General features: G+C 35.4%; 1 protein-coding gene and 1 long non-coding RNA gene across 2 annotated transcripts; both read left to right on the top strand.

The window, feature by feature from the left end:
* Positions 1 to 1,747: 1,747 nt before the first annotated feature.
* On the top strand, positions 1,748 to 2,995 carry LOC130496440 (uncharacterized). Its single transcript, XR_008935573.1, has 2 exons — positions 1,748 to 1,958; positions 2,083 to 2,995. It is a non-coding gene; the product is annotated as an uncharacterized LOC130496440 (long non-coding RNA).
* Positions 2,996 to 7,978: 4,983 nt separating this feature from the next.
* LOC130495910 (uncharacterized) lies at positions 7,979 to 8,992 on the top strand. Its single transcript, XM_056987514.1, has 3 exons — positions 7,979 to 8,000; positions 8,077 to 8,176; positions 8,255 to 8,992. The coding sequence occupies exons 1-3, from the start codon at positions 7,984 to 7,986 to the stop codon at positions 8,933 to 8,935; spliced, it is 798 nt and encodes a 265-aa protein (XP_056843494.1). The 5' UTR covers positions 7,979 to 7,983; the 3' UTR covers positions 8,936 to 8,992.
* The last annotated feature ends 4,008 nt before the right edge of the window (positions 8,993 to 13,000 follow it).

Genomic DNA, 13,000 nt, shown 5'->3' on the forward strand with positions numbered 1-13,000 from the left:
TACACTAAAATTATGAATCTGTTACATTATATACATGAATCATCACTATTCACGATAATCACTCAAATTAAATTCATATAACACTTTTGTATAAAATTACTTTTATTTAAATAAATAAATAAAATAACATTCACCATTCAAAAGAATTAAAATATCATTCACAGTTTAAAAGGACTAATAGTTGTAAAGTATGTAATATTTGTATTTATTTATTTTGAAAATCTCAACAATATATCATTTAAAATGATTATATACAAAATATAATAGTGTACAACTAACCTTTAGTTTAAGTGTTCTTTACAAAACATACTATTTAAAACTTTGAAATTTTGATAATTCATTAAAGATCATAAATAAGAAATAAGTTTTAACTATATATTTAATGTTTATTTTTTAATTATAAGAAAATATAAAAAATCTCACCAATACTTTCAGCTTTTTAATAAAATAATGCATTAGTTTAATAAAAAAACAAAACTCATCTAATTTCCAAGCTTAAAAATAATTGTGTAATTTTCTAAATTTCTATTGAACATACAAAATATTTTATAAGCAACCATTTTACTCTTTTTATTAGTTACATGCATTTAATAACTATCAGATTTCATATAATTGTGGGAAATATAATACTCTAATCCCAGACAAAATCTAAACTTATGATTTAAAAAAATTAACAATTTCAACACTTATCCGCGCGTAGCGCGGAGATTGAATCTAGTAATAATAAAAATGTGTGGAAAACGTCAAACTCGCTACTAAGGGAAAATCAAAGACAAAGTCAAAGACATATACAGAAGAAGCAACCCAGTTGTTTCTCTCCTCTTATTCGCTCTCTTTCAGAGCAAGGAAACTTGTTTATGTGGTTTACAAGTTCTTAGTTTTTGTGAAATTTGAATCTTAAGCTCACTTTTTTGCCTCTCTTTTTTTTTCCCTCTCAGGATTGAGGCTATCACATTGTGACAAATAGACAAGTATAGATACAGTTGGCTTTTAAGAAGAGGTTAGTATGTCACACACATATGCTTGTATCAGCTCTTGTATACATTTGTTTTCTGTTAACCAGGAGGCTCACAACATTAAAACACAATTGGAAAAGTCAGATATTTAATGATTACCGATACCCGGAAAGATTTGTGGAAAGAATGTATCCATGGTTAAGGGCGACAATTTAGAAACTTAAAGCTTGACGTGGTTCAGTCACCGATTTTTTATTATTCTGATGAAGACATATCAAGTAGACAGGTGGGGACATTAAAAAAAAAAGTGGAAGAGGTGATGAGATTGCTCCTGAGAAATCAAGAAATGAAACAAAGATGATGATTAGAAAATTTCAAGAAAAACGTAACTACAAATGTTATGATGGCCAGCCTCTTTTCTGTGGCAATGGACAACATTTTTATTGACTTAAGGCGCAAGTTAGGGCGGGTTCCTTTGGGATGGTCTTTGTTTTATACTATTTCAGTAGACGTTTTGACTTTCATCATTGATCTTCTTCCCTGTCTCTGGGATTAATCCTAAGAAAGAAAGAAAAGACTGGTTAAACGGAAGCATATGAAATCTTGTGTAAGGAGACTGGACAAGCCCTCGTAGCTATAAACATTGAGGTAAATTAACTCATAAAGATATCAAGAATCGTATTTTTTTTACAATGACCGGTACTGGTAGGAGTAAGAGAAAGACCGAACAGGGAATCTTGCCATTGAGGCTCTTGGTTGGTCCCCCTCCCCCCCATCCACCTGACATTATTTGAATTGACAGTGCAACAAACCGAACAACCAAGTCAAAACACAATACATTTTTTATTAGCAACTTTCCACAGAAAAACCTATAAATGACCGAAGCCTAATACGTGTCCATGTAAAACAAAGGTTGGCAAACTATTGAGTTGGGAGATATATAGGATTGGTCAGAGCACAAGTACTCTCGACATCATCCTCCTCTCTTCTCCAAATTTGCAGGTAATTTTCTCTCTGTCTCTCTCTCTTCATCTTCTTACCTCCTAACCTTTTTCTGTTTCCGTTGTGTTCCAAACTCTGTCCTAAATCTCTCTCTCTCTGCCTTTTCTTTCTGGTTCTCCTCCAGATCAGATTATCCCCAACCAGCAGTAGTATCAATGGCGTTCTGTGGACTCCCCTTTCCCCTCATGAATTGCATCAAACCAAGTTCGAACAAGAACGGTTCCCAGGTCAAAATTAGGTTCTCGTTTATTCCGGAGACTGTTGAGTTTGCTGTGGAAGAAGAAGAAGAGGTGGCGACAAGACTTGCCATGCAAGAAATCATGAAGAAAGTAGAGGGGATTACGGAGAAAATCAAGGAAGTTGGTGAAACTGCGGCTAAGAGCATCTCCAATGACACTCTATTTTCTCCTCTATAATTCCCACAAAAATAGAGTAACTCCATTATAAAGTAAGTTTTGCTCCAATGGTTTACTATATAATAGAGTTACTTTATTTTTGTAGAGAAAATAGTGTAAACCCATTTTTTTACTCTATATTTGGAGTGAAATAATTGTTTCACTCTATTTTTTCCACAAAAATAGAGTAACTCTATTATAGAGTAGACCATTGGAGCAAAACTTACTCTGTAATAGAATTACTCTATTTTTATGAGAATTATAGAGGAGAAAATAGAGTGCCATTGGAGATGCTCTTAAGTGTAGCAAACTCGTTGCTTTGGAGAGACTTTTGGTTCTCGAGCACATCCTTGGCTTACCCATCAACTAGGTCTACTTGAAAGAGAACTTGCCTTAAAAAAAAAGATCATCAATGGGATGGGGACATCAAAGTTGTTAGAGCATGTTCGGGCTTTTATGTTGGGCTTCTACCACTGGTTATGGAATTTTAATTTAGGCTTTTCAGGTCTCCTATGGGCTGTCCATTTGAAAGGAGGACTGGTTTTAAAATAATATGCATATTTATGTGTGTGTATATGTGTTTCTCTTCATTCTTTTTCATTTAAAATTTGATATTTTACCAATAAATTTTCAATTTACGTAGATTATCCATCGAGCAAATTATATCATCATGCTTTTTCGTCCCTTTATTGATTTTTATAAGATCATGCTTGTGTAGTTGTTGTGTGTGTTTTACAAACATGGAAATCAGAAAATATAAGTTTCTAGAAAGAATATAAAAATGATAAAATATCGTTTTACCCGCCTTTGAAAATATTCGTGTACTTGGTAACTTGGAATGGAAAGTAATATAGATTAACGGTCAAGGAAAGGGGAGTGGGATGATGAACAGAGAATAAAAGTCAGTAAGTAGGCTTCTTCGTTCAACTGGGGAAGGTAGCTTCGTAAAATAAAATGAAAAGAAATCAAACCTTCTTTATTTATTACAAAAACAACCAAAGAAAAGACAGACCCCACGAGAAATTTAAGTAGTTGGAGCCTCTCGTGAGAGCTTTGGTCGGTAAACCAAACAAACAAAAAGTAGACAAAACCCTCCTTAGATATCAACTCCCCAACACACTCTCTCACACACACTCATCGATTCCAATCTCTCCTCTTGCATTTACGTGGCGACTCGTTTACGTGTGTCCTCTCAAACAATTATTATTTACTCAACTGCCCTTCGTTTCCCACCTTTCCCGTGTAGTTGTCTTCCTTTTTAGTTTTTTTTTTTGGTAACAAACTTCCTTTTTAGTTTATATATTGAGATTCTCCAAAACGCAGGTCAAAAGGTTCTGAAAGTAATTAACTCTGCGTCAGTTTTACCTTAATATGTGATTAAATAAGATTAACCCTTTGTTCTAAAGCATATATTTTTAACACCTTTCTAAAGCATATTCTTAGACACTTAATTCTAGTTATAAAACTACTATATACGTAACGTACATATATGAATTCACCATGTTTTGTCTTTTTAAACATGCATATATCATTAATATTTTACTTTAATAAATATGTTTTCTTTGTAACTAATTTTGAACAGATGTTTTTTTGCGACGGAAAATTTTGAACAAATGTTGACAACTGCATGTTCTCCAAACACTATTCGGTCTGTCGTGTCCAATTACTTGAATATTTCCCATTGGCTTAATGTTTGAAAATAACTCTATCTAATATATAAACCTTAATAACCAAGAAAAAAAACAGAGATGGTGCATGCACTTATCTAAATCTACGTGTTATATATATAGAACACCACATTTTAGAAGATAATACAGTTTTTAATAATAAACTCGTTTGAGTATTACAACAATTCCATACAATCGAACGGGTATTTTTAGCTATTTTGGCAAATTTAATTGCTAAAATCATAGTAAACTCAAATTTTAAGCAAAAAAATAAAATCAAAGTAAACAAAAATAGAAAGCAGAGTGGACAAAGATGACTGGTCTCGAAGACTTCGCGTGTTAACAAGATTTTCTCCAGGATTGGACGGCAATGCGTAGCGAGTCGCTTATGACGTCGAAATCTTAGCTTTCCACGTGTACGATCCATCATCAGCATTAGCCCATTAGCTTACCCATATAATGTTAATTCCCGTGACATGATAATCTAATCTAGATTTCATTATCTATTAATTGTATTATGAGAGAATTTGCTCAATTTAATTACACAAACTCGGCAAAGCGTGTATCTTTTTTTTTTCATCTAATAATTTTGAGTTGATGTGCAATATAAAAATCATCCACTACAAGAAAACGCGTCTATAACGACGACTCGTTACGAGGAAATTATTTCCTCGTAAATTTACATGGTGTTTACGACGATGTTACGAGTAAATAAATATTCGTCGTAAATTCGTTGTAAAGTTACAACGAAAATGTTTCGTCGTAAACCCAATGTAATTTTACAAGGCTTTTACGTGGAAAGCCCAATTCGTCGTAAACTCATTGTAAATATACAAGTCATTTACGACGAATCATGTAACCGTTAGTTTTGGTGAAAACGTGCATATAGTGTGGTTTAAAGTAACTAACTTCGTTGTAAAATCATTGTACATTTACGAGTGATTTACGTGGAAAGACCAATTCGTCGTAAACTCATTGTAAATATACAAGCCATTTACGAGGAATCATGTGACCGTTACTTTTGGTGAAAACGTGCATATAGTGGGGTTCAAAATAAACTAACTTCGTTGTAAATTCGTTGTAAATAAGATGTAAAAACGATGTAAAAGCAAAGTAAAACATTTCGTTGTAAAATCCATGTTATACCTTCACCTACCACTTACGAAAATCGTCTATATATATGATCATTTCTCAATTCAAATAACACACAAACGAAATCAAAGAAAAAAAACCAGAAAAAAGAAAAACAAATGGCTGATGGCTTCAATATTTACGAGTTACGAAGTTGGATGTATTCGCATAAAGATGATTCCGGTAGAGTGACGGATGCATTTCTAAGCGGGCTAGAGACATTCATGCACCAGGCGGGCTGTACACCGATCACGCAGGAAAGCGGTAAGATGTTCTGCCCTTGTCGGAAATGCAAGAATTCAAAATTTGCTCGTAGTGAAACTGTATGGAAGCACTTACTAAACAGAGGATTTACACCACAATATTATATTTGGTATCAACATGGGGAGGGTTATGGTGGAAATGAAGCTAGTAGTAGTAATAATTTTGAAGCTGCTGGTAATAGTGAAGAACCGAATCATTTGCATAATGAATCTAGTTATCATCAGGAGGAGCAGATGGTAGATCATGATAGGGTTCAAGACATGATTACTGATGCATTTTTAGAAACAACTACTACAATAGCTCATGAAACTGGAAATGTAGAAGAACCTAATTTGGATGCAAAAAGGTTTTATGAAATGTTAGATGCTGCAAATCAACCAATCTACACTGGTTGTAGAGAAGGTCTCTCTAAATTGTCTCTAGCAGCTAGGATGATGAACATTAAAACGGATCATAATTTACCTGAGAATTGCATGGATGCTTGGGCGGAGTTGTTCAAAGAGTATTTGCCAGAAGACAACGTGTCAGCTGAATCTTATTATGAGATTCAGAAATTGGTTTATAGTCTTGGGTTGCCTTCGGAGATGATAGATGTTTGCATCGACAACTGCATGATCTACTGGAAGGATGATGAGAAGTTAGAAGAGTGTCGATTCTGCAAGAAACCACGATTCAAGCCGCAAGGACGTGGGAGGAATAGGGTACCGTACCAAAGGATGTGGTACCTACCCATTAAAGACAGGTTAAAAAGATTATACCAATCGGAGAGGACTGCTGCATGGATGAGGTGGCATGCTGAACATGTCCAGAAGGATGGCGAGGTCGCTCACCCATCAGATGCAAGGGCGTGGAAACATTTCAACAAGGTATACCCAGATTTTGCTGAAAATATTCGGAATGTCTATCTTGGGTTATGCACCGATGGATTTAGTCCATTTGGTATGTCTCGGAGACAGTATTCTTTGTGGCCAGTTATTCTTACGCCGTACAACCTGCCGCCGGATATGTGCATGGAACAAGAATTTCTATTCTTGACCATATTAATCCCTGGGCCGAAGCATCCAAAACGGTCGTTGGATGTATTTCTTCAACCACTGATGGGGTAAAAACTTATGATTGTTCCACGAAAACCTATTTTACGATGCGAGCAGTTCTGCTGTGGACGATAAGTGACTTTCCTGCTTATGGAATGTTGTCTGGCTGGACAACTCATGGAAGGTTATCTTGTCCATATTGTCATGGATCTACGGATGCTTTTCAACTGAAGAATGGTAGAAAGAGTTGTTGGTTTGATTGTCATCGTCGATTTCTTCCTGTTGCCCATCCTTACAGAAGAAATAAGACATTGTTTAGGAAAACACAAAGTTGTCAGAGACAGTCCTCCTCCATATCTCACAGGCCAGCAGATCGAGGAAGACATTGATTATTACGGAGCTCAGAAAACTGTGAAGCAAGGAGGAAACTGGCATGTTCCTGGTAATATGCCTGATGGGTATGGGGTTTCTCACAATTGGCATAAGAAAAGTATATTTTGGGAGCTACCTTACTGGAAAGATCTTCTTTTACGCCACAACCTGGATGTGATGCATATAGAGAAGAACTTTTTTGACAACATCATGAATACAATACTGAACGTCCCAGGAAAGACAAAAGATAACAAAAAGTCAAGGATGGACTTACCCGATATTTGCTCAAGAAGTGAGTTACATATCAAGAGCAATGGAAATGTTCCTGTTCCCATCTTTCGATTGTCATCAGAAGCGAAGTCAACTTTGTTTGACTGGGTTGCATCAGAAGTGAAGTTTCCTGATGGTTACGTTTCAAATCTGTCAAGATGTGTTGAACGAGGTCAAAAGTTCTCAGGAATGAAGAGTCATGATTGTCATGTGTTTATGCAACGACTACTTCCATTCGCTTTTGCTGAGCTCCTTCCAACAAATGTACATGAAGCACTTGCAGGTAAATATTAATTAATAATATACATATATATATATATATACTATGAAATGTTACTAATTTGAGTTATATTTGCAATATGCAGCGATCGGAGCTTTCTTCAGAGACCTTAGCACACGTACGTTCAAGGAAGAAGTCATCGAACAACTTCATGAGAACATCCCGATCATAGTGTGCAACCTAGAGAAGATATTTCCTCCATCATTTTTTGACGTCATGGAACATCTAGTTGTCCACCTCCCGTACGAAGCATTACTTCGCGGACCTGTTCACAATGGATGGATGTATCCATATGAGCGCTCTATGAAACATTTGAAGGGGAAAGCAAGAAATCTTGCAAAGGTGGAAGGTTCGATTGTGGCTGGAAGTTTGACAGCAGAAACATCTAACTTCACATCATACTACTTTGCTTCAACGGTTCGTACGAGGAAAAGAGTTCCTAGAAGATATGATGATGGTGGAGTACCACAATCTTATGCAGTAGACGGTGTTCCTGACATTTTCTGCCAAATTGGACGGTTTGGTGGTAAACTGAGAGAAGTATGGTGGTCCAGTGATGAGGATAAGCATAGTGCCCACACTTATATTCTGCTCAACTGCGAGGATGCTGTCATGCGTTCTTTTGAAAGGTAAATAATATTCATGTGTATTATATGATATGATGTTAATTAATTATATGATATGATGCATTTGTTTAATTTGCAGCTTGTTTGTATCTCAAGTTGAAGAAGCAATACCAGGAATATCCGGAACCGAGGTGGATGCAAGGAAAGATAAGCACTTTGTCAAGTGGTTAAAAGGACAGGTAATATTAACATATTAAGTAATCTTTGGTACTATTATTATTAATGTAAAATTCTAACAGTGATGTATTAATTTGTAGGTTGATTATGACGATCCATATTATCCTGTATGGTTTCATGATTTGATCCAAGGTCCAGTAGCAAAGGTCACCACATCATCTATGTACTTCACACGAGGTTTCACTTTTCATACATATGAGTATGGGAGACGTCGGGCAACAAGCAACTACGGGATATGTGTGAAAGGTGAAACAGACTTTTACGGGATCTTGCAAGAGATTATTGAAGTGGAATTTCCAGGGTTGTTGAAGCTAAAATGTGTCCTCTTCAAATGCGAGTGGTTCGACCCGGTGGAGAACCGTGGTGTTCGGTTTAACAAATTTGGTGTTGTGGATATCCATTCTGGGAGAAGATATAACAAATTCGAGCCTTTCATCTTAGCTTCCCAAGCCGAACAAGTTAGCTTCCTTCCATACCCTCGCCTTCGAAGTTCTGGGATAAATTGGTTAACTGCTATCAAAATAACACCTCGTGGACGAATTGTTGCTGGAGAAGAACCACCTTTGCAAGAAGAAGATGCAATCAATGAAGTTGAGGTACCTGATCAACAAACTGATGAAATTCTTTTGATCGACCCGGATAACCGTCAATATGAAGATCTTCCCGAAGATGTGACGGATGAAGCACGTGAAGATGAGTTCGATAGAAGCGATGATGATCATTGTAGTGATGTTGATGAGAACTCAAACGATTCTTCATGATGTAAAATATGTAACAAATGTTGATTTTTATTAGAAGATCTTATTTTCATATGTGTATCAAATTCTATTTTATATAATATGCATTTAAAAAAAATTTGGAGTTTATGGTTTCAGTTGGAAAAAGAGGTTGAATGTGTAGAAGATATGAAAGTATAGATATGTAAGTTTGGGGTTTAGGGATTTTGATTTTCGGGGTTTCACATATTTCGTTGTAATTTCGTTGTAAAAAAAAACGCGGGCCTGGTAATTTCCTCGTAAAGTTTAGGTTCGTCGTAACTTCGTTGTAAACCATGAATCGGGGTTTAGGGATTTGATTTGTGGTTTCAAAGATTCGTTGTAAACACGTCGTAAACAAAAAAAGCGGGCTTGGTACATTCGTCGTAATTCCTGAAAGCACGTGTCCTCGTAAATTCGTCGTAAACTGAAACACGGGCCTGGTATATACCTCGTAAACCCAAAAACGCGGGCCTGGTACATTCGTCGTAATTACTGAAAGCACGTGTCCTAGTAAATTCGTCGTAAACAGAAAGACGGGCCTGGTATATTCCTCGTAAACCCAAAAACGCGGGCCTGGTACTTTCGTCGTAAATCCAAAAACGCGGGCCTGGTATAATCCTCGTAAAATTACGACGAACTTACGAGGAACATGTTTTCTTTATATATGCAACGCCTGAACGAGGCTTCCTCGTTCATTCCTCACAAATCTCTCTCTCTCTCTAAGGTAACTCCTCTCTCTCTCTAGTTAGTTTTTTTTTAATTAGTTTAGATGGTTAGTATAGGGAATTAGTTTAGAGAATTAGTTTAGGGAATTAGTTTAGGTGGTTAGCATAGAGAATTTAAAAAAAAATAATTAATTAATAGTGTTGTGATTTTTAATTATTATTTTTTTAAATAATGTAGATCATGGCTCCTAGGAAAAAACCACCACCGACTTATCATGAGATGTTTGGCGACGGTACCGGGACGTCTTCTTCTTCCGGCGGCCGAGCATCTTCTGATGCCGTTCCGGACTCTCAGACATCTCAGAGAGTTTGGAGTCCTCCTCCCCCACCTCACATGGCTCCAGCTCCGCCACCAGCAGCTGAGATGGCTCCACCTCCTCCACCAGAAGCTCCGCAGGAGCCCATTCCAGGAGTAGATGTTCATCCAGACTTGCGGGTGCCTCCTCATGCACCATACGCAAGATATACAGTGGAGGATTTGCTTTCCGCGCCTGGACGGGAGGGTATGGACGTTTTGGACCCCGATAGACCGCCGGGTACTTATTGGTAAGTAAATTTATAATTTAAAAATTTCAAATCATTTTTATATATTTTATTAACAAGTTGGTTCAATTTGCAGGTTTGGGGCCAACAACCGTGTTTCCCGGAGCGTTTCAAAGACGATGAAGGGATACCTAGACGGAGCTTATCCAAACTGGAGCTTGACTCCAGATCACGTCAAGACCACTTGGTTTAAACAGTTTGCGGTAATTTTTCAATTTTCTTTTTTATATTTAAATTTATTATTTTTATTAATTATTATTTATTAATGGTTTCATAATTTTGTTTGTTTCAGCAAAAGTGGAATTGGTCCTTAGGAATCACCGAAATGGTGAAGAAGGAATTCGAGGCAAAGGCGAAGACTCGCCTTGCCAACACGGTCTCGGATTGGAAGGATAAGTGGGAGATCTACGGCTATGACGGGAAGCCCACTGGGGTCACCAAGGACGTATGGGATGGCCTCATCGCCTTTTGGAAGCTACCCAGCTCAATCCGGAAGGCCAACTCCTGCTCCGCTTCCCGTAGGACCAAGGATAAAGACGGGAATTTGCCTATGCTCCATACCACCGGGCAAAAACCTCATGCCGGGATCCGTCTCGACGCTGTAAGTTTTAGTTGTAATATTTATTTTATTAATAACTTTGAATTTCAATTTTTAATATTTTATTATTGGTTTTTGTAGTTTGAGAAGACCGGAGTCATGCCATCTTTGTCCGACCTCTTCAAGATGACTCACGCCAAACCGGACGGGACTTTTGTTGATCCTGCATCCGAGAAGCTCTTCAACACTGTGGCTGCTCGGGTTGATGAGCGGGAGACGCAACTCACCCAGCAGTCTCCGGATGGATTACCCGTCAAATTGACGACGGAAGAGGTCGACAGGATCTTCGAGGAGGTAAAATTTAAAAGCTTTAGTTTAAATTAATTTTACTATTTCAACAATATTAACTATTTAATATTATTTTTTGTAGGTCGCTCCAAGAAAGAAGGGCCGGACGGTGGGAATCGGTTCTGTCAACGAAGTCGCAAGGGCGACTTCGTCTTACTCTTCTAGACGGGCCCAAGAGACTTCTCAGATGCAGGCTCGATTGGATACCCAGCAGGAGCGTTTAGACTCTCTCGAGAACCTGTTGGATATTATGGCGATGGGGAACCCGACCATGCAGAGAGCGTTGGCGGCCAGACGAGAAGCTCTCGGGATGCAACAACGGGATCCCGAATCTACCGATCCAGTGGGAGCGGGAACGAGCGGAGAGGGACCGAGCGGGACCGACTACTTTGATGATGTATCTCTCCCGTAGATTTTTTTATTTTTATAATTTTGTTTTGTAAAATATTAAAACTTAAATTTTATTTATGGAATATTTATTTTCTAAACAATTGTTTTTTTATTATTTGAAATTTTAATTTTTATAATTTCCAATTTTATTATAAATAAAAATAAAATAATAAATGAAATTAATATAATAATATAATAAATAAAATAACGATGTAAATTCGTTGTAAACTTTACGACGAATTTACATCGAAGTACTCGTAAATACGATGTAAACTTTTACATCGAGTTTACAACGACAGAGATGTAAAGTCGTCGTAAATTTTACAACGAATTTACATCGAACATTTACGTGTATTTTACATCGAAATGTTTACAACTCCTTTACAACGAATCTTTACGAGTTAGTTACAACGAGTCTTTACGTGGAAATTACGACGAATGCTTTCCTTCTCGTTTACGACGAACTCATTAACTCGTAACCGTTACGTGGCGTTTACGACGAATCTTCTTTTACGACGGACGATTAACAACGAATCGCTTTTCGAGGTAAATTCGTCGTAATCCCCCTTTTACAACGAATTTACAACGAATATCGCCCTGGTAAATAATATGTTTTCTTGTAGTGTCCTCTATTCTTATCTGCCAAGTGATTTTGACACATGTCTTTTTCATAATCATCTTGACCAAATAAATATAACATGACATGTTAAAATAATGACATGATTTAAAAATAAATATGACATAAACAATTATATTTAATAATTATTTATATTTTTTGGTAAACTTTTTCAACATCATCATTACAGTAAATCTATTCAAATATGACAATAAATAATTAAAAAATATTTTAGAATTTTCAAATTATTACTTATAATTATACAATTTTATTACTAAAAAAAATTTCAAATTGTTTTGCAGTTTTTTAAAATATAATTGTTAACCGTAATGTTATTAACTTCTTATATATATATATATATCTAAAGATTCCAAAATACCATTCATTTGTACTTTTTGATAATTATACATATTTTATATTACACAAACTAATTTAAATATTTTTTTTATCCAAAAATAGTAAAAATATATCTAAGATTATAATTTTTAATATATACATATCTATTTTAAGTATACTTTAAAATTTAAACAAAATTAATTATTTTATCTTAATTTTATGTTCAATTAAATCCATGTTTAATCGTAATATTATTAACTTCATTTGTATATAAAAATCTAAAAATAATATTCATTTGTACTTTATGATAATTATACAGCTTTTATATAATTTTTTATTAATTTTATACAAATTAATTTAATATATTTTATTCAAAATAAATAGATAAAAATATCTAAGATTATAGTTTAAACATATATATATATATATTCCTAAGTATAATTTAAAATATATTTTTATTTTATCTTAATTTTATATTTAATTAAAGAAAACTTATATTACAATATTGGTAAAAATAATAAAATCTGGACTATTACTATAATTTTTATTTTTAAATATGTTTTAAATTTAAA

This window comes from Raphanus sativus, chromosome 6 (genome assembly GCF_000801105.2).
Source record: "Raphanus sativus cultivar WK10039 chromosome 6, ASM80110v3, whole genome shotgun sequence".
Classification (NCBI taxonomy): domain Eukaryota; kingdom Viridiplantae; phylum Streptophyta; class Magnoliopsida; order Brassicales; family Brassicaceae; genus Raphanus; species Raphanus sativus.